Genomic DNA, 21,392 nt, shown 5'->3' with positions numbered 1-21,392 from the left:
ATTTATTTTCAGGAGTTCTTGGTACCTTATTCACACAAACTTTATTTTAATCACACTTGTTTCAAAATTATTTAAATTTCCAAAATAGAATCTTAATATTTCATTGCTACAGAAGACATAAACCTGTTTTTTTAAACATAACTGTTGTCATTAATATATTTCTTTATGAACAGTACATGTAAAAGCAGCAGGCTTTGTGGCGCTAACTGCGGCGGTTTAGCTCAGCTTAATGAGAAAAAACAAAACAAAAAAAAATATCTAGAAATGTCAAAAGAATGAAAACAATCCTGTTAGAGTTAGGGTTTTTTTGTGGTGTAACATCATTTTGTAGCTTTAAAACATACAGCAGATGCACATTCCAATCCAAAGATCAGCTCAGATCAGAAACAAAGATCTGAGTTTGAGAATGTGATAAAAAGAATTATAAGACAGAACAAATATGGCAGCTTTCGGCTGCGACAACCAAAAACTTCCCAGGAGGAATAAACAGAGAGCGAACTGAGCTGACGCCACTAAGCAGGACATGAGACCAACTATTTACAACCGAGACGAGTCGTTTTAGTGAAGGATACATTAAAATAAACTGAGAAGCAGGTTAATAACTACTGCCCCCTAAAGGGTGTTGGTGGGGGCAGCGATTTAAACATGCAGGGGTTCAGTGCTCCATCTAAGCCTTAGAGAAATGAGTCCACAACGCTCAGCAGATAGGAAGACAGACCAGCTCACCTCTAAGAACAACTTAAATTTAGTTAGCTAATCACAAACAAAGCAAAAAGGAGTGTGAGAAATGAAGAGCTGATTTTCTTAAACAATGGGAAATATTTTGTCCAAAATAAAAAGTGACTGCTGATCTGTCCTCCTGTCTGAGGTGGTTTTAGTAGCAGCAGCTGACAGATAAAAGGATCGGTCTTAGTTTAACGGACGCAGACCTGCGGGCTTCTCGTTCTAAGCAGGCTGCACTGAGATCGAAGCATCACAGCGATTAGCAGGGATACGTAGCAGCAGGAGACAGGTAAAGCACTAGCATGTTCAGTATTATGTCGAGCTAAGTTATAGCCACTACAAGCAAATGCTGCCAAGCACACTGCTGTGACTAATCGCTTTAGGAGCGCAGAGGCAGCCTGGGGAACGTCGGCAGACCCTACGGGCTCCAAAGCATCGGACTGGGCAGGAGCTTGCAGGCCTAGAGGGAGCACTGATTGGTTCACTGGTGTCACATCAGGATGTCCAGGTCATCGGCGTGATCGTCCTCCTCCGTCACCCGTAGCGACAGGACCTCCTCGTTCAGAAACAGGCCGCTCAGGCGTTCTTTGCGGGCCTGCCGCTGCTCTTTCAGCTGCCGCTTGCGGAGGGCTTTCTGCTGGAGCTTACGCTGCTTTGATCGTTTCTGAAAAGTGAGGAGGGAGAGACGAGAGGTGAGTTCTGGACATGGACGACTCAATGGAAACCAGGGCTGAACAAGACGGAGACGTCACACTCCCAGATTGTTCCAGCATTTTCCATACAATGAACACCAAATCATTTATTACATTCAGCAGATTAAGGTTTGAATTTTATTTCACGAACATTTCTTCTCGCAGGAAATAATACAAACATTTAGCAGAGATTTTAGAGTTGGATCTGATAGGAAGCTAAAGATTAGAGTGATGACAAGGAGGCCTTCCAAATGGAAAAAACTGTAAAGTTGACCTCAAAATTTTTCAACTTTATGCTCCTAATATTACTTTTACAATTGGTTTATTCCCGTAACGCTGCAACTTTATTCCCGTAATGTTTGGACCTTATTAAAATGTTGTGACCTTGTTCTCGTAACGTTGTGACCATGTTCTCGTAACGTTGTGACCATGTTCTCGTAACGTTGCGACCATGTTCTCGTAACGTTGCGACCATGTTCCCGTAACATGTTGTGACCTTGTTCCCGTAACGCTGCGACCTTGTTCCCGTAACGCTGCGACCTTGTTCCCGCAACGTAGCGACTTTATTCCCGTAACGTTGGGACCTTATTCCCGTAACGTTGGGACCTTATTCCCGTAACGTTGGGACCTTATTCCCGTAACGTTGGGACCTTATTCCCGCAACGTCGCGACCTTATTCCCGTAACGTCGGGACCTTATTCCCGTAACGTCGGGACCTNCGCAACGTCGCGACCTTATTCCCGTAACGTCGGGACCTTATTCCCGTAACGTCGGGACCTTATTCCCGTAACGTTGGGACCTTATTCCCGTAACGTTGGGACCTTATTCCCGTAACTTTGGGACCTTATTCCCGTAATGTCGCGACCTTATTCCCGTAATGTCGTAATGTCGCGACCTTATTCCCGTAATGTCGCGATGTCGCGACCTTATTCCCGTAATGTCGCGACCTTATTCCTGTAATGTTGCGACCTTATTCCCGTAATGTTGCGACCTTATTCCTGTAATGTCGCAATGTCGCAACCTTATTCCCGTAATGTCACGACCTTATTCCTGTAATGTTGCGACCTTATTCCCGTAATGTTGCGACCTTATTCCCGTAATGTTGCGACCTTATTCCCATAATGTTGCGACCTTATTCCCATAATGTTGAGACTTTATCCTCATAATATTACAAATTTATTCTTGAAATAAAAAAAAATCTCTAGCCTGGCCCTAATACTCCGTCATACCAAAAAGATAGTTTCCTAGAAGAAATTCCTGCATGGCATTTAATGTATTGTTCCTTTTTTATAACTAAGAAATATTATGAAACCTAAATAGGCGGCTAACTTTTCACACCAAAATGGTGAAGATTATTACTTCTGCCAAGGAGGTTGTTTTTTTTTATTGGAGGTTGTTGGTGATAATCCAAATCATAATCTGGTTACAGGAAGTTTTAAAAGATTCTCCTGCATTGAGAGATAGGCATATTTGGTGGAACAAGCAGTTCCCCCCTAAACCAGAGGGTGGGAGCAGTGAGTAGTTACAGCCTCAGCTGTATTATACTGAAGAAAAGGGAGAGTTGTTGGTTTTTTAGCAGGATCAATTGAAACCTCTGACTGGATCTTTTTTTTTTTTTTTTTTTTTTGCCAGAGTCGTGCCTCATTCCAAGTAACAATTCATTTAAATTTGGTAATGATCCAGATCATGTGCCAGTTGTAGGTATAGGTGGAAGTCATAATATGCGATACAATTTGCTGCTTGGCAGAGGTTTGCACTCTCAGGGTGTTTTTCTAGTTAATTCATGTATTACGGTAGTAAAACGTCTTCTCCTGAGAGACAGAAAAAGAACAGAAAATCAACATAAACCATCTTAACAAAACAAAAGTTTCTTACTTTAGAATCTCGGATCCGTTCAGCGGCGCTCGAAAGGTTTCCATCACTGTGGGCTCTGCTGATGTTGCTTCCACTGCAGGCTGAGGCTGTACCACCTGAGACACAGCAAGATAAATCAGAGCCGTCCATCCCAAAGGGGAAAAAAAGGACACCATTATGAAACTGAAAACATCTGGGAAAACTTCAACTAGCTGGTTAAGATTGTTTTAGGTCAAAATAAGAGGCTTTTAAACATTATTGTCCAGTTAAATATGTAAAGAATAAAGAAATCAGAGTGTGGAATGATGTAGCATTGAGCATTGTAGGAAGAACTCCGATCAGAGTAGAAACGTCCTGGCTGGGCCTCACCTGCCACAGAGTTGGAGGCAGTAGAGCCTGTGGAGGAGCTGGCGGAGCTGACCATACTGGCGTTGCTGCTGCTCACTGCGCTGACCCCACCTGTGCTGGCACTGCTGTGGCTGCTCCTCTTCCAGCCCTCTCTGGTGCTGCTGGCTCTCAGCCTGGGGCTGTGCTCCCTGATGTAGTTACGCACCTGATAGCATCACACAGGGGAAGAAAACTATATCAGTCTCACTTCGTTTTGTTTCAAACCAGAGCTACATGGTTGTTTCCGCAATTCATTATAGGAGATCTTTGTGATACATCTAGTTTTTTCCTGATTTTCATACCTACTTTGTAGTATTTAAAAAAAACAGAAAAACTTAAAAGTGTATTTGAATGTCTGAGAAGGTCAAGTATAGAAGAAAACAATAAACATACGATTATTTGTGGATTTATTGTTTATTGGAATAAAATCTATTCCATCCCAATAATTAATAACATCCGTTTAAGGCATTTCTTTGTGTTGTAATGTTGCAGACATCCAGTAGAGGGCCCCACTGTCCATTCTTAAACAAAGGCTCGCTAGAATAGGCAAGACTAGTAATACCAGGGTGGAAGGAGGCATGCTGGAGCAGAATCGTCATGAATGGATCTAGAATCTGGTCCGGGATTGTTTGCGTTGTTTAATGGACATAATGATGGAAAATGAACTATCTGGGGTTCTGCTTGTAAATATAAAAACTGGATTAACTTCAACGGTTCTCTTAAGTAGCTTCTATTTAGCCACGCTGCGTGGCAGCATAACGTCTCTACTGTGTTTGAAAGGTGAGAATGTGATGATAGAAAAGACAGACTTTAGGTAAAACATTTCTAACAGGATAGGAAAAGACATAATAGCAATTATCACAGTAGAAGGTTTTTGTGAGTTAATGACTTCATGGAGCCTAGATTTAACATTCGTCAAAGAGCAACCAGAACCAGAACCAGCTGTTTAAAACCTGAAAGTCTGTCCCAGCACTGATTGATGGATTAGACTAAAAACAGAGCTAAATCCCACTTACCAGCTACTTTACTGAAACAAAGTGGAAAATAGTCTGACGGTATGTTAGCACAACTTCCAATGATAGATTCACATCTTTGTTCACTGGAAGTCGCAAGTATTTCATATTCAGTGACCTAATAGGAACCAGTTGTTATATCTAATAAATGAGTTTAATAATATGTAAGAAATCGATTTCTGTTATTTCAGTCAGTATTTAATACAAAAAACTACCTCGTTAAATACATCGTTGTTGTTTTATGAAATAAAAAAATTCATAAAAAATAAAAAGTTGAATCAGCTTTATTGCCATCAGGCACTTTTTTAAAGTTATACAACAGAGAAAACAAGCCACTGATACTTTGGTATGTTAAACCAACTGATGCTGTGAGAGGATGTTTGACCACACTGACGCCATAGCTGGGGATCCCTAGAGGCGCCCAGCATACTTTAAAATTCTGTAGATTTTTATTACTTGGAGCTTTTTTAGCGTGAAAAGATAAACGACCATAACACACCATAAAACTGCTCTAGACGCACTCCTTTCTATTGGACCTTTAAGTCATTAATTGATAGCTAAGTGAGAAGAAGAAGCTTTTGATCACTGTAGCCTGTATATATTTCAGGGTGTTGCTCACCTGTTTGAGTTTCTCATCGGTGAGACAGTTGAGCTCGATGATGAACTCGCTGTCGGTGGGAGAGATCTGGGCGCAGGGATCGATTATCTTGATAATATCCAACTGCTCTCTCAGGCCCATCTCTGTGCTGACCTTCCGACTCAAGTACTCTATGTACTCCACCTAGGCGCGACAACAGACAAACATTTTTATTTTGTTCCAAATGGCTGACAATATGGAGACTTTGAGGCTTTGCCTACTTGTTCGTCATTAGTCATGGCACTCCAAGGCAGTTCATCCAGGTTGCGATGAGGGTGAGACTTTGGTTTCCTCTTGGAAAACAGACACGGTGAACTTGGCACACTTGGAATTATGTCAGAAAGGACATCACTCCCGCTGGCGATGTCACTTCCTGGCAACTGGAACAAAAAAAAAAAAATGTCACATAGACCTTAAGGACAAACTAAGGAACAAGTGGTAAATGTTAAAGAAACCTCCAAAAAACCCACCTGCCATTCAAACTCACTGTCAGACCAGTCCCAGTATGTGCTGATGGAAGAGGAGACGTCACTGCAAACACTGCCCTCCGGAAACAAATCCAAGGACGTTAGTTCTTGGTCATCCAGCAGGGAATAGCAGTCATCCTGATCGCCGACAGACACAGAGGAGAACAGCTCCTCGCTGCACTCCGAGCTGGCAACGCTCGTCCCACAGGATGTGAGGTTCCACCTGCAGAGAGAGCCGGTGGACTTTAAAAGGAATATCCACAAAACCTAATGGCACATCATTTTCAGACAGGTTTTCAAACAAGGATCAAACCGCCAACAATCGACATTTGGCAATAGAGGCTGGTTCTAACCCCCCGCCGGTGAGCTGCATGGCCTCTGTCCCCCCCTGTTGATGCGTGTCTGATGACAGCATCACGCTGAATTAGCGTAGATGATGACACCAGAGCGACAGTTATCAGGAAAGTAAACAATGGAGAGCAACATAGAAGGAGCCTGGTGCTTAGTCAGTGTTCTGTATCATTTCGCTCGCTTATCTGTCCCAAACGCTCTTACTTTTGCTTTACCATGTTTATCGAATGTAAACAGAGTTTTTTTTAAATCATAAGTGACTGGCATGGTTTGTTGACGTTTGTACATAGCACTCAATTTTCCACAGCATGCCAATCAGAGCAGAGGTGATTTTAACGCAGGTCACGCATCAGTGAGCTGTTCCCACTGCCACTAAAAGCCAATTGTTCCTGGGATTAACCAGGCTTTACAGCCAGTGGGAAAATAATAGCACGAAAAGTTGCTCCTCTTAGTTCAAGATAAATGCACTGTAAACAAGGAACTACGCTGCTCAGTAGCCGAGTTTTAAAATGAAGGCTGTTCTTTTCGCAGCTCAATTATTCTTGAAATGAAGATAAAATACATGACCTTCAGTTATAGAATGGAATCTATGTTAGCTTCAAGTGGGAACCATCAAGGATCAGAAACCTGTTTCGTCATGAACTGAGGGAAGCACATCTGCCCTTAAGAGCTCATTATGCTCGATGCACGGATTATCCGTGCGGAAAATGAGCCGCCCGTCACAGCGTCTGCAGCATTTATACACTGTGCACCTTTCCGCGTTCTGGCCGGGGATAAACTAAAGGGATAACCTAAAAGGATAAAGGGGGTTTGCTGATCTGACACTTAGTGTGTATTGACTATTTCTCCACAATCTGCTGTTAATTGTGGTATTTATGATCTAAATCACGGAATGGCTCCAGATGTTTACAATTGCGAAACCTGGCCATGTTTTCTGCGTGGTTTCATCTGCGTAGTTACAAATTTTCCTAGGTCCATGCAGAGGGGCGTGGAAGACCTAAATGACGTAATCTGGCCATGGGGACCTTGTGGATGCGTCAAGCATAAATCAAGCTTTGGGCTCATCTCTGGATAATCCAGAAGCAAACCCCTCACCACCCTGTATTTTCAGACCCATTATTCCTAAATACACAATAACTCAATATATTGTTTACCAACATCTGAACAGAAAAAAAGGCAACACATACTTATAAACAATATCAATACAAGTGCGAAAGAGCAAAAAAGGTTTTAACACAGTGGAACTTAAGACCTGGTCCATTTATTGCATCATGTTGTAGAAAAGACAGTTAAACTATAAACAAAGACATATATATCATTAAGTTTTATATTGATTCACACATACCGGAACTTTCCTCCTCATACAGCTGCTTTAATAAGGAAGTAAGACAACAGGTAGGAGACCAAGATACCAAACATGCATAAAGACACTTCCTGCTTACCTGTTGCTGTGGAAACGGTGTAGAGGGTCTGTTCTGTGACATGATGAGAGCTGACAGCTGAACTCGCTGACATCCAGTGTTCCTACGTCACTGAGGTTTGCTCTTTGGGAGAGGAGAGGGAAAGGCTCCTCTGGAGCCAGAAACTTCTCATACAGAGATTCAGACATGGCTGCTGTGCTCGCTACAACTGATACAGGAAGGAGAGAAAAACAAAACTACAAATCAGCATTTTGGCACAAGGTAACTTTTTTTTTTTTTTTTTTTACAAGACATTTTTCTTTTTTGATTCTGGCATTGAATTAGGTCATAATTAGGGCTGGGTGATATAGAAAAAAAGCTTATCGATAAAAAAAATGCATATTGATCGATATCGATAATTATTGAAAAGATTTGAAACCATATTTTATGTGCAGCTCTGCCTGGACTTTTATAATATTGCTAAATGATTTAATTTTAATAAAGAACACAAACACAGACTTCCAATTAAATCTTTATTTAATCAACTTTTTTAACCATAACAGAATTGTTTTAAAGAAAAATAACTTAAGAGACCTGAGTTAAGTTATTAAATACTGACAAAGAATAAACTAAAGTGACCAGAAAAGTGACCCCCCCCCCCACTTTGTTTTAGATATTAAAGAAAAACAACTTAAAGTCTAGCTTATAATCCTAAACAGGGATAGCCTCATTATCTATTTATTGTTGGCTTCAAAGCTAAAGCCTAGACTCAGAGATTCAGCATTTGTTTGTTTCTTTAAATGGTGAATTTCTGTTACATTTAGTGACTGACATGGAGCAACAAACATTTCTGTATATTGCTGGTGAAGGTTCTCAATCATGCAGGTCATAGTCATTCCAAAAAAGAAAATTAAAAACAATCAACTTGAAATATTTTCCAAGTTTGAAGACATTTTGCTTTTTCAATTCAAGATGTCAGGAGAATACCAAAATCTAAAAAAACAAAACAAAGAAAAACCTAAAAATCAACGCTATTCCTGGCATTTTTAATTGAAAAAGCTTCCTGGCTAGGAAGCTAAATGACTTCAAACGTGAAAACAAAGTCCAGCGAATTGTCTTTAATTTTCTTTTTTTGGAATAACTGCCTGATCATTATAGCTGCTAGAAACGAAATAAGCAGGGAACATTAAAAAGATCCCTCAAAATCTGCAAATAGTCTAAATAACTATAACAACCAATGGGAAGGAACCATTAGAACAGCGAATGACTGATTGAAACCACAGCAATTTTACAGCTTTAAGTCATTTTTTGGGAAGCATCAATGTGTTAGCACGTGTAGCGCATTAACCTGGGATAAAAAAAATGATAGGTAATCATTGGGCAAAATGCTGAAAAAGATTTTAAACATTTTTATTTGAGCCTTCCAATGTTAAAAAAACCTAAACTTATCATTTTAGTTTAGATCTTTAAGGAAGGTCTGAGAGAACTCAGGTAAGGATTATAATCTTGTTTTAAAGGGACATTGTGTGAGAATTACTGCCATCTGGCGGTAAAATTATCATCTGGTAAAATGCTGAAAAAGATTTTAAATTTTCATTTGATTCAAAATGCATCACAACTTAGGACTCACATCTCATAATAAAAATACAGCTAAAGGATGCATGTTTTCCTGCTTAGTATTTGCCATACTTTGACTATTATTAAGGCATTGACACCAAAATAGGATATTCTTGTAATGCATTTATTTTTTTCATTTTAATGTTAAAAAGACCTGCAGCACATCTTTATACTAGTATCAAAGTATCAGTCCTAATGGACACTGACAAGGAAAACAAGTCTGTTGAGAACATTTCTAACTTTAACATTTCAATGCACCCATTTTGTTTCATTAAATATTTGCTTTTAATTAATTATTATTTAGGGGTGTAAATATCTATCTTTTTTTTATTGATGCATCGATCCAAGAGCCGATGCATCGACACCTCTGCAAGAGTATCGATTCGTGTGCCTGAGTAACAACAAGCAAATACGTCTACAAAATTAAACTTAACCTGCAATTTAAAAATCTTATCACTTAAAAAAAAAGTAGAGAAATACATTGGTTAAAAACAAACTGAACCAATGGAAAATAATCGGGTTCTTAATATTAAAGAGAATACGACGAATTAAACTTTAGAAATAAAGCTATGAACAAAATTTACAATATCGATAAAAATTAACACCTACATGTCAAATTATCAACAACTTATCTATATATAATGGGGTAAATAATTACTGAAAACAAGTAAACTGGAAATGAGATGCCAGGAAATCGCTGAATTAGCAATCACCAAATAACACATCCGTTAAATATACTGTGAATACAAGGCGTGTTAGTACAGTTATATAGGCAAATTAATCACAGTTTAGAACCATTAAGGATAAACAGCGTTAGCCTGTGACAACAATAACATTAGCTAATACCGCTAGCTGGATGCTAGTGAAACAACTGTTCACCTAACGGTAACCAAACGACACAGCGGTAGCTAAAAAACTTTTATGATGAAAAATATTTTAAAAAGTAACAAAAGAAAACGTTTCAAGTAAAAACTAAAGCGAACATCAGCGCACAAACCTTTAGTTTTCACACAGCGACCATGGCTACAGCCTCCATTTGCTAATCCTTTCTTTTCTGACGAACTAAGCTGTTCTCGCGAGACTCTAGACAACGCGAAAAGAACTGCCATCCGTCACATGTCATGTGACCTGAAGTCGGAAGTTCTCACGTCAATGAAAACAATCACTCTCTTTTCCTTCAATCTTGCCTCTTTTGTGCATTTTTTCTCCGATAGCGACTCATTTAGCCATGTCTTTAAGCAACGTAAAAGACACTAGCTTCTTGGGGGGCAGAATACCACCAGAAATAGAGTCGATGTCGAAAAATCTGAAGGATGTGGATCAAGAGTTGTTTAGAAAACTTCTCAAAGGTAAATACAATACAATAAAAAAACAACATAATTTGTTTTACAAAATGATCTTTGGGCTACTTTTACGCAGCTATGTTAATATATCTTGCAAAATAAACAAGTGAGTTTGTAATTTCTATTTACAAAAGAAAAGATCAGCTTCGTGTTGTTCTCTGTGCAGCTGTGGTCAGTGCACTGGAGGGAAAAGACTGCAGGGAGATCATGAAGTCGATCGCTGAAAGCAGTGTCATCCCACAGGAGAGGCTCAGTCACATCATCGCTGGGATGCACAGGGTGCTTTCAGAGGCCATCCGCCTCCCAGCGTCCTCACTCAAACAGGAGGTGAGTGTTCCTCTGAGGCAGGCAGATGGAGCTGCTGTGCTTTCAATTCAGTCACAGAAAACAAGTTTATATCTGTTTTTTGGTGAGGATTCTTAGTCGTCCAGGTCATAGTCACTCCAAAAACAGGTAAAAACAATCCATTGGACTTTGTTTCCAAGTTTGAAGATGTTTTGCTTCCCATCCAGGAAGCTTTTTCAATTCAAAAATGGAATTTTTTTATTTGAAAAAGCTTCCTGGGTGAAAAAAAAAAAAAAAAAAAAAAAAAAAAAAAAAAAAAAAAAAAAAAAAAAAAAAAAANAAAAAAAAAAAAAAAAAAAAAAAAAAAAAAAAAAAAAAAAATCAGTTGAAAGAGCTTCTTGGATGGAAAAAAAACATCATTTTTTTAATGAAAAAGCTTCCTGGGTGGAATTTTTTTAAAATTTTTGAATTGGAAAAAGCTTAATGGATGGGAAAAAATTCAATTTTGGAATTGAAAAAGCTTCCTGGGTGGGACACATTGTTGCTTCTGGGAAGCATCAATGTGTCAATTGAGCGTATTAACCAAGGATCAAAATAAAAGCTAATTATCAGGTAAAATCCTGAAAAATATTTTAAACATTTTTGTTTGATTCAAAATGCATCACAACTAAGGACTCACATCTCATAATAAAAACACACAAAGTATGTGCGTCTTTCAGCTTAATATTTGCCATACTTTGGCAATTATTAAAGCTTTGACACAAAAATGAGGATAGTCTTGTAATGCATTTATTTTTTTTATTTTAGAGCTTTCCAATGTTAAAAAACTGAACCTTATTGGTTTATTTTTTATTTTTTGTTTAGACCTTTAAGGAAGATCTGAGAGAGCTCAGGTAAGGATTATAATCTTGTTTTAAAGGGACATTGTGTTAGAATTACTGCCATCTAGTGGAGAAATCGGGTTACTTCACTTAAAGGAACAAATCACTGCCTCAAACATGTGTTCCGGCAATAGTAGCTTCCATGTAGGCCTGGGTGATGAATTTGCATTGTCTAATTTCAAGTACATATAATCTAATTATCTGTAAAAAAAATACTCATTCCATTGGCAAACTATTTCATTTACCTACTCAAATTAAGGGTAAAGACACTTAATTTAAGAAATGTTTACTTATTTCTAGATAGATGATTTCTAGATATCCAGTGCAGTCAGAAGCATAAACAAAGACAGTGGCGGATGAGCCCAGAGAAGAAGCCTCTTGCGCAGCCGTAAACAAAATTATATCAGTTAATCCTGTGGAGCCGTGCGAGAGTAGAGATGATGCGCATAGTTTGTGTTTATGCATTTAGCAGACGCTTTTATCCAAAGTAGAGACAATGTTACAGTAATCATCAATATGACCTTTGTCAGAGTTTAGTGAGCTGCAGATCGCTGTTGAGGGATTGTGTGCGAGGTTAAACGATGCACGTTGTTCTCACTGCACTCTAATGTTATGCTTTCTATGGTAACAAGCAAAACTGTCTAATAGAAAAAGTTAGCTTTATGCTAATTTAGGCAGCACAGTTCACTTGCTTGAGGAGGAGAAACATGGCATTGTCAACAACCCTTTTGAAGTGTTTTTCCTTCATTAGCTTCTTACGCCTGGAGAAGGGTTGTTTATCCTCGTTTTATTTTTTTATGTATCTGGTTTAGTTGTCTTATAAGTTCTCTTTTATTTATTTTCTTGGCGATGGTGAAACCATTTCTTCTTCTGGCTCTGCTGTGTATGCATGGTCCTGCATTGAGCGGCAGACTTTCAGTTTAAGGGGTAACGTCTCCAAATGCCCTTTGTTAGGTTTAAACACCCAAACACTTATCAAATAACCTGGGGGGAAAAGGACAAGAGACGTTAGATTATTTTTACTCGCGAGCAGAGCCGACAGAGATGTCCTCAATTAAAATCTCCTACCACTCTGAAGCCCCTCTGCTGTCTTCCTCGATCACGCTGGAACGCTAAAGGAATGCGTAGGGAGTTAAGATGCAGCATGATATAGTGATACACATACATTTCTGCATGCAGGCAGCAACCTTGAGTTATACACATGAAGAACATTCAGGTCCTGGTACCTGCAAAGGGTTACTTTCACAAGAGTCTACTAAAGGAAATACAAAGAATAAACAAGGTTAATACAGGATAAGATGAAATTAAATGAAATGGCTCCAACACCCTTCACCGCCGCCTTAAATAAAGTTCATTTGACCTTCATTTTTGTAGGTTAATGGGATGATATGCCATTGGAATGAGTATTTTTACTCTTAAAATAAGATGATTAGACAATATGCACTTGTAATAAGACAATGTGGGTGCTTTTTCTTATTTTAAATGTAAATTATCTCGTTCCATTGGCAAAGTGTCTCACTTACCACCTCAATTTACAAAAATTTTTCTTATTTTAAGAAAAAATTACTTTTTCAGATTTCAATTTTTTGCAGTGCAGCAAGATGGAAAGACGTTATTATACGCGCGTTGGTAGTATTTTATCCCCCGCTGGCTTGTGTACTTTCCAGATGTCAATGGGCGTCACAAACGAATAACCAGCCTTATGTATAAACTAATATAAAATTCTTCACATATGAAAATGTATCGGATTATTAGTGGAGGTAATAATACACCAATAATAACATGGATGTAAATGCACACTTGAAAATTCACTGGAAAAGTTATTTTTTTCTTAAAATAAGGGATTTTTGTCTCGAATTGAGGAGGAATGTGAGACACTTTGCCAATGGAACAAGACAATTTACATTTAAAATAGGAAAAAAAAATTGCATTGTCTTATTTTAAGTGCATTTTATATAATTATCTTATTTTAAGAGTAGAGATACTCATCTCATTGGCAGATCCTCTTATTTACCTGATCAAATCAAAGGCAAATACACTCAATTTAAGAAATGTCGACTTATTTCTAGATGTTTTTTGCACTGCAGTCATAGATTTCAGGTGGTAAAAAAGAAACATTTTTACACAATGTCCCTTTAAACATCAGTAAATAATTTTACAAACTGCATTGATTCCCTCACAAACCCTGAGCTCTTGTTTTCATTTAGGATACCAGAGGACTTCATCACAGATTTCTCCAGTGTGGTTTTTGGAAATCGGTAAGTTAGATTTCTAAAATCTAAAACCGCTTAAGGTTCCTTCCCGTCTGTCAGAACAGGTTTTTTTCTGTGCTCAACATCCAGGCGTGCAGCTCTTGAAGCAGCTTCCTCACAGAGTGACCCTCACCTCCCTTCACTGGAGGAATTTAAATGGAGAGTGGATGTTTCTATTTCTACAAGGTAACCAACGCTCTCAGTCCGTAAGGGATGACATCTAGTAGCTTCTCACATAACTGATTTTTTTTAATTTTATATATATATTCCTAACCAGTGCAAGACATTTTGCAGACATAATCAAAGTTACAAAGTAGTTTAATGAGGAAGCCGTGTCTCTGTGTTCACCCAGCTCACTGGCCAGAGCCCTGCAGCCGTCTGTTCTCATGCAGCTGAAGCTGTCAGATGGGAGTTTTCAGCGCTTTGAGGTACTGCATTAATTGATACTATTTCTATATCAAAATCACCACCAAAGTACTGTATTGGCCCAATTTTTTTGTTAAAATCGATGTGAAATTGTGGGGTTGTCCTATTATTAGTGTTGCACCGATACCAGTATGGGGCGGGGCCCCGATCCCGCACTAAAATGGTGGTATCGGTATCGGCGAGTACCAATAAATAGGGCAACAATACCATTTTGAGAGCAAAAAGTTTCTTCAACTATTGTCACCCCTTCAAGGTAGGCGATAAAAAGTTCTACTGGATTCACTTTGTATTAGTCTTTTTCCTGCTTTACAAAGGCAGGTAGCAGCTTGACAAAGCCATGATGGCAATAATTTTACATCCAAGTAGTATGCAGTTCTTCATATATACACACACATCAATTTCAAACAGATGGTATCAACCAATACTGCACAGCCAGGTATCGGGGCCTAAAAATGGCATCAGTGCAACACTACTCATTATCAGGGTCTAACCAATTATGCAGGCTAACAGTTATCTGGGTCGCTACACGAATGCACCAGCAGAGGGCGGCAGTTTTATTTTGCAAAGCCAGTGACCTCACTATGGCCGGGGTCATCTTTCTATCACAACAGAGAAGAAGTGACAAAGATGCTAGAAATGGAGAGTCGCTGCCCAGAATGAAGTGAATCAAAATTCAGACAAGTTTTCACACATTTGAGGCGGAGTTATGATGGCAGTTTTAAAATAATGGTGGTCAAAGCAGCCGAGGCATCAAACGGCTGTCAGGCAGCAAAGAAATACAGAGTTACAGAGTGCAACGTTATAAGACGGTGCGTCCAAAAAGACCAGAAAAATGCGAACAGCAAAAGAAAAAATTTCAGAGCTGCAGGGTGAGAGTAGGAGTGACAGCGAGAGCAGCGAGGCATGTGAGAAAAAAGCATGATGCAGGTTTTTGAGACATTCCATGAGCAAAATTCAGATTGCATTCAAATTAAAGGGTAGCAAGATTTAAATAAAATGGGTCATTACTGTGTTTTTAAAAAACTTTTTATTGTTTAATTGCACAAGTCTTTCAATGCAATAATATTCAAATGAAATTGTCAGCACTTCAAGATAAAATAGTTTATTAGAATATATATATATATATTTCTTTGGTCTTTTTGTTTTGTTGCTAAAAACTGGTCCTGGAAAGAATGAGTCATCTTATAATCAGGGTTGTACTGTATTCGGCTCATTAAGGTATATCATGTTAGCTCTTTGTTTCTTTATTCAAACAGACCAAAGCTGCAAAAATAGAACAGTATTTCTAAAGAAAAAGTATCTATGCAAGTGGGAGATAAAAACCAACAAGTAAAGACAACTTTCTAATTTTTTATATTTCCTTTTTATATTAAACTTTATTTTAACATTCCATTTTTTTACTTTTTTGGGAGCACTTACATATAGGCTTATATGTAAAGTAGTATACTAATACTATTTAATATTATAAATATATTTTTTAATGATTTTTGTCATTTTAACTCATGTTCAATCTGTATTTTAACAGTTCTTACTATTTGTGCATATTTATTTTTCAATTTTATGTTCCATTTTTTTTAGATATCTTTTCAATGTTTATTTCTTCAATGTTTTTATTTTATTTTAAAACTTTTTTTTTTTAAATCACAGATTTGTTAAATGGGAAATGCTGTTCCACTTAGAAGAGTAGACAATTAAAACAGTAAAAAAAGGGAATAGAGGGAAATTTGTAAAACTCATTCAATACCAAAAAAAAATAAAAAAATAAATATTTAAACTTAAATCCTAAAAAAGGCAGAAATAATTGGAAATTTAAAAAAAAAACAAAACTATAAAGATATTGGTTGAATTTTTGCAAATATTATACATTAGAAATTACTCTAAAAACTCTAAAAGAAGTTACATTCTTAAAAGCATTTTCTTTAACTTACCTTTCTCTAAATCAGGCATCCCCAAACTCGGTCCTTGAGGTCCGCTGTCCTGCAGGTTTTAGAGGTTTCCCTGCTTTAAAACAGCTGATTATAATGATTGCAGTAGACCAAAAGCCTGTTAATTATCTTTCAATTAAAATCAGCTGTGCTGGAGCAAGGAAACCTCTAAAACCTGCAGGACAGGGGGCCTCGAGGACCGAGTTTGGGGATGCCTGCTCTAAATAATTGAACAAATGTTACTCCCTATGTCAGATGCTAAAATTCCAGAAAGAGTTGTTGTAGTATTTGGTCTTAGTCAGCAGGGGGCGCCAGACTGTAGACTCTAAATGAAAGCTTCTAACAGGGATGTAGGCATGGGGGGAGCACTCCTGCTGCAGATGTGCTGTGCACCTCACCACGGTTATAAAAGAAGATTAGATTACAGCTGAATTAGAAGATTTGAAGCAACAACATCCGACTTCCACGTTCAGTGGATTGATCTGTCAGCCGGAGTGACCTGAGAGCAGATTGGAAAGGAAAAACAAATACAAAAGCTTGTTTCTGTTCTCTGTTAGATAACTTTTTCTGCAGGAAAATGGACACATGAGAGGAAATACAGATAAAACACCACAGCTTAGCTTTTCCATGTTCACACTGACATGTTTCATGTTTTGTTTCTCTTTTTTTCTCATATAACCAGGTTCCTGTGTCCAAATTCCAGGAGCTGCGTTACAACGTTGCTTTGATTTTAAAAGAAATGAACGATTTAGAAAAAAGGAGCATTCTGAAGATCCAGGACTGACAAACAAGCCGTCAGAGACTGAAGGAGGAGCAGGTGTCTTCACACGTCTTCAGTTTGGGCTCTGATTGTGTTGGCATCCAACATAATACAGCTTTTTTTGTTGTCTTGTATTTCAAGTAGCAAGCAATGCCTACAATGTTATTGGAAATGTTCCTTTTTTTTCAAGCAGTAACTTCTAATGGACATCCTGTATATTCTTAGAGATTTGTGCCAAAATCAAGACGCCAACCATGTTGTAGACCTATATCTATGCTGCCTGAGACTGAACATTTGTACCTGTTTGTATCGTTTAAAATAATAAACCTGAATAAGTTTGGGAGTATAGAATTATTCTCCAGACAAAAAAAAATGTATTTGCCCTTCTTTGGATCACTTTCAAAACTGCATATTTTTAAATTCCCTTCCATTTCTTTTCTGTATAAACATTTAAAAAATGTGCTGTTTCCCTAGTAACACACTAATAATAAAATAATTTATCAATTAAAACATTTAAATTCATCGTTTAAAATAATAAACCTGAATAAGTTGTGGAGTATAAAATTATACTCCAGACAAAAAATAATTGTTACCTCTGCAGGAATAGCAGAAGGCTGTAACACAGGGCTGGATTCAGTCGAGCCGGGGACCCGGGCTTCAGGTTTTTTTGGTGCCCTACCCATTCAGTAATTTCATGCATGTTAATAATAGTAATTTGTGTTTGATACACAGTAAAGAGGATAGCTACAAGTTTAACTCGCTGTGATTCAGTACTGATTGTCCACTAATGCTGATGCTAGCTTTTAGGGTAGCATTACTTACCAGTCTAGAAGAAAGGTGTCTAACTCTGCACACCAACATTTTTCAGATTTTATTTCCAAATCTAATTGTCTTCTATTCTTTTATTTAATTTTTCCCCCCAGATTTTTGTCCAATTTCAAATTTATTACTTTAGGTTCTTTCAAGTTATTTTGTCAGATTTTATTTTGTATAATTCTTTGGGGAAACAGAATTTCATGATTTTTTTATTTTTATTTTTTTTTAGATCCTGTTTTACAGATTTCACCCTCTATATTTCTGGGTGGTCTTTCTGTGGACCAATAGAAATGAGTCTGCCCTGTGAGGACGTTGGCAAAAGCATTTCTATTGGTCCCACACACTTACCACTCAGAAGCATAAAGGGTGAAATCTGTAAATTAGTATTTGAAGAAAAAAAAAACACAATTTTTAAAATCAGCCCCCTCCCGAAAAAGTCAGAAAATCATTTTCAAAAAGTAAAATTAAAATAAAATCTAAAAAAAATGTTACTTTTCATACATAAAATTTGGAAAATAAAATCTAATGTGGGATATATAATATAAATATAAATCTTTTGAATACACATAAATTGCTCAAAAACATTTTTTTTTATTAAAAAGTTTTTTTTCTGTTCCATTTTACACATTTTCCTATAATTTCCCTTGTACTTTGCTTTTATTGATATTGGTACAGATTTCTCTCCATAGAATCCTTATCAAAGACATATCTGTTGGAACGTGTGTAATGGTCACTGGCCGTCCCATCCTGGTATACAAAGTCCACCCAGTCTGTGGCAGCAGTTTACCCTATGTACAACGTTTAGGTCAGGATCTCCTGTGTAAAGTGCATGATTGTGTGGGTGTGTGTGTGGGTGGTTGCTTGCTTGCATAAGATTCTGCAGGCGTCCTCTTTGGAATATATGTCAATCTGTCTGTTTCTCCATGTGTGTCATGTTGTCTGTATATGATTCAACGGTTGTGTCTGTGTGTGGGATTGAGTTCACGGGCGAGACCAGCTGACCTATATTACCCGGAGTTACTGAGACGGGTGCTGGTGGAATGTAATCCATCCACACACACACACACACACACACCTGAACTCCCTTCAGCAAACAGGCTTTATTTGGGGACTGCTGTAAATACCGCTGATGGGTTAAAGAAGAAGCTAATTATATGGGCTATGACAGTCAGCCGCATCCAAAGGGAAATCCCATCAACTTGGCCATTTAACCCGTAACCCGTTTCTAATTCTGACACTACTACATGAGTTTAACATTTCAGTAATGTAATTAAAATAAAAACTTTGTAAGACTAACGCTGTAAAGCCTCAATGATCTGATCAGAGCTAAGATAGGTTTTCTTTTCTGTCCTCTTAAAGGAATAGTACACCCAAAACATGATTAGCCTTCATTTTCTACTCACCCCCATGCTGAACAACACTCTGGAGTACTTTTTTGATATCTCAAATGCATCTGGAGATCTGGGAGGCTTCTTGCTGTCTGCTGACATTCAAATAATGGAGGTCTATGGTGCCCGAGACAGAAAGGTCCATAAAAGTCCACAAAAAACGTGTCAATATTCCTCCATACTGCTCGTCCAATGTATTCCAAGTGTCCTGAGTGGGTAGCATCCAGAATTTACTCGAAACAAAGTCATTTAGAATGTTTTTAGAGCATAAACAGTAGTGTATAGGATTTCCTGAAAGCGGGCACATGCGCGTTCACGACGCTACGGAAGCCGGCAGACCAAACCAGCGCATTCAGCTCGGCAAAGAACTCATGCTCTTCCTCAACACTGAAGTCCTCAGACATTTTTCTTTCGTTGTTTCTTTCTTTGCACAGGTAAACAGCACATTTCTTCTTCTACGCTTGCATTATCGCCAGAGCAGACGCTGAATGCGCACTTTCATCTGGTTTGGTCTGCCGGCTTCCGTAGCGCCATGAACGTGCAGGCTCGCGCTTTCAGGAAATCCTATACACTACTGTTTATGCTCTAAAAACATTCTAAATGACTTCGTTTCGAGTAAATTCTGGATGCTACCCACTCAGGACACTTGGAATACATTGGACGAGCAGTATGGAGGAATATTGACACGTTTTTGTGGACTTTTATGGACCTTTCTGCCTCGGGCACCATAGACCTCCATTATTTGAATGTCAGCAGACAGCAAGAAGCCTCCCAGATCTCCAGATGCATTTGAGATATCAAAAAAGTACTCCAGAGTGTTGTTCAGCATGGGGGTGAGTAGAAAATGAAGGCTAATCATGTTTTGGGTGTACTATTCCTTTAAGTGCTTTTCATCCCTTGGCTGATTATCCTCATATCAGTTCCATTCTGAATACAGCAAACATGATTTATGCATAACACAAACAATTGTTTGTATTCATGTCTCTGATACTGAGGAAACAATAATATATGATTTTATATGGTTAGAGGTGTGAACTAAACACTATCCTCAAAAAAAAAAAATTAAATCTGAGATAGACTATGCACTGAAAAATAATAAATACAGACTTATTGATGTCTTTTAAAACTATAAGAATGGGGAACATCTGATCATAATTCTCAAAGTTATTTCTGATTTTGATCATATTTTGTCAGCTTCACTATGCAGTTAAGAAATGAAGATTGGGACAGATAGTAATGTGTATAATTTGAGTATAATTATAGAAAATGTAAAACTAAATTCTTTTACTATACCTAAGAAAAAAATATTCCAATAATAACTTCATGCAATCATGCAACTAATTAACTATTCACTTGAGCAAATACTGAAAAATACTGAAAATTCATGATTTGGTGGATCTGCAAACAGATTTTACACAAAGCAAAAAAGCAAACATTTACCTGCAAACATTCGAAGACTGCTTAGTGAAAGGCAACCAGAATATAATATATGAGGTTTGTGCTGTTTTGAAAATAAAAAATTTAGTATAGAACATTAGTTGCGGTTTGTGTGCCATAGCATGTACGATAAGAAATGTATTTAGTGTTACGCCTCCGTTACAGAGGGCAAATACAGGCAAATACCAGTTCTACAGGAGCACTGGCCCCTGTTGGCCCCCATTCTAAAGGGATTTTCAATATTTAGCTGAATTTGAAAACACTGAGTAACAGTAACTTAAATTATTTTATAAAAAGGTATAGCAGCTCAAAGGAAAGTGCAGCAAAAATAATTTCCTTTTCAATATTTTTCTAAATTTGAAGCATTTTAAAAATATAAACAGTAATTATTAATAAAAAAAATTGTAGATCAATTCCTAACTTTGTTTCTTGTTGCAAAGAACGACCAAACAGCTCCTGGAACTGTGTATTGAGTCAATTTTCCACAGATAAATCATTTTTTATACGCTAAGACGATGTTTAAAAAGCAGTGTTTGTTCAAAAATTTGTTTTTTGACTTAATTCATGGCATGTATGAGACATATGAATAAAGTCACACTTATTATAACAGGAATGTTCATAATAAAAATAATCTATTTTACTGATTGAAAGCAGAAACACCAAAGATCCATATTTTGGTCTAAATTCAGGCATTGAGGGGTTTAAATAACACTCACAGGCACTTCCAGCAAGTTCCTA

At 37.7% G+C, this 21,392-nt stretch overlaps 2 protein-coding genes across 2 annotated transcripts; one reads left to right on the top strand and one right to left on the bottom strand.

Annotated features, from left to right (window-relative positions):
- Nucleotides 1-10,253, bottom strand: fam199x (family with sequence similarity 199, X-linked). Its single transcript, XM_015383390.1, has 8 exons — nucleotides 10,139-10,253; nucleotides 7,567-7,753; nucleotides 5,777-5,996; nucleotides 5,528-5,686; nucleotides 5,289-5,450; nucleotides 3,639-3,822; nucleotides 3,291-3,385; nucleotides 1-1,387 (listed from the first exon to the last, which is right to left on the bottom strand). Exons 1-8 carry the CDS (start codon nucleotides 10,248-10,250, stop codon nucleotides 1,214-1,216), a joined length of 1,293 nt encoding a protein of 430 aa, XP_015238876.1. The 5' UTR covers nucleotides 10,251-10,253; the 3' UTR covers nucleotides 1-1,213.
- LOC107090161 (COMM domain-containing protein 5-like) lies at nucleotides 10,248-17,362 on the top strand. The gene is made up of 7 exons (XM_015383392.1): nucleotides 10,248-10,490; nucleotides 10,651-10,811; nucleotides 11,634-11,662; nucleotides 13,858-13,908; nucleotides 13,993-14,088; nucleotides 14,255-14,330; nucleotides 16,936-17,362. The coding sequence occupies exons 1-7, from the start codon at nucleotides 10,370-10,372 to the stop codon at nucleotides 17,035-17,037; spliced, it is 636 nt and encodes a 211-aa protein (XP_015238878.1). The 5' UTR covers nucleotides 10,248-10,369; the 3' UTR covers nucleotides 17,038-17,362.
- Nucleotides 17,363-21,392: the final 4,030 nt, after the last annotated feature.

Source organism: Cyprinodon variegatus, unplaced genomic scaffold (assembly GCF_000732505.1).
Source record: "Cyprinodon variegatus isolate N-32 unplaced genomic scaffold, C_variegatus-1.0 Scaffold283, whole genome shotgun sequence".
Classification (NCBI taxonomy): domain Eukaryota; kingdom Metazoa; phylum Chordata; class Actinopteri; order Cyprinodontiformes; family Cyprinodontidae; genus Cyprinodon; species Cyprinodon variegatus.
The sequence above is the reverse complement of the archived record's forward strand: the minus strand, read 5'-3'. Positions and strand labels throughout refer to the sequence as shown.

Coding starts and splice junctions, on each gene's coding strand:
- LOC107090161 (XM_015383392.1), top strand. CDS start 10,370: ATGTCTTTAAGCAACGTAAAAGACACTAGCTTCTTGGGGGGCAGAATA. Junction 10,812..11,633: donor CGTCCTCACTCAAACAGGAG/GTGAGTGTTCCT, acceptor TTTTTTGTTTAG/ACCTTTAAGGAAGATCTGAG. Junction 14,331..16,935: donor GGAGTTTTCAGCGCTTTGAG/GTACTGCATTAA, acceptor TCATATAACCAG/GTTCCTGTGTCCAAATTCCA.
- fam199x (XM_015383390.1), bottom strand. CDS start 10,250: ATGGCAGTTCTTTTCGCGTTGTCTAGAGTCTCGCGAGAACAGCTTAGT. Junction 5,687..5,776: donor ACAGTGAGTTTGAATGGCAG/GTGGGTTTTTTG, acceptor TTTTTGTTCCAG/TTGCCAGGAAGTGACATCGC. Junction 5,451..5,527: donor CCATGACTAATGACGAACAA/GTAGGCAAAGCC, acceptor TGTCGCGCCTAG/GTGGAGTACATAGAGTACTT.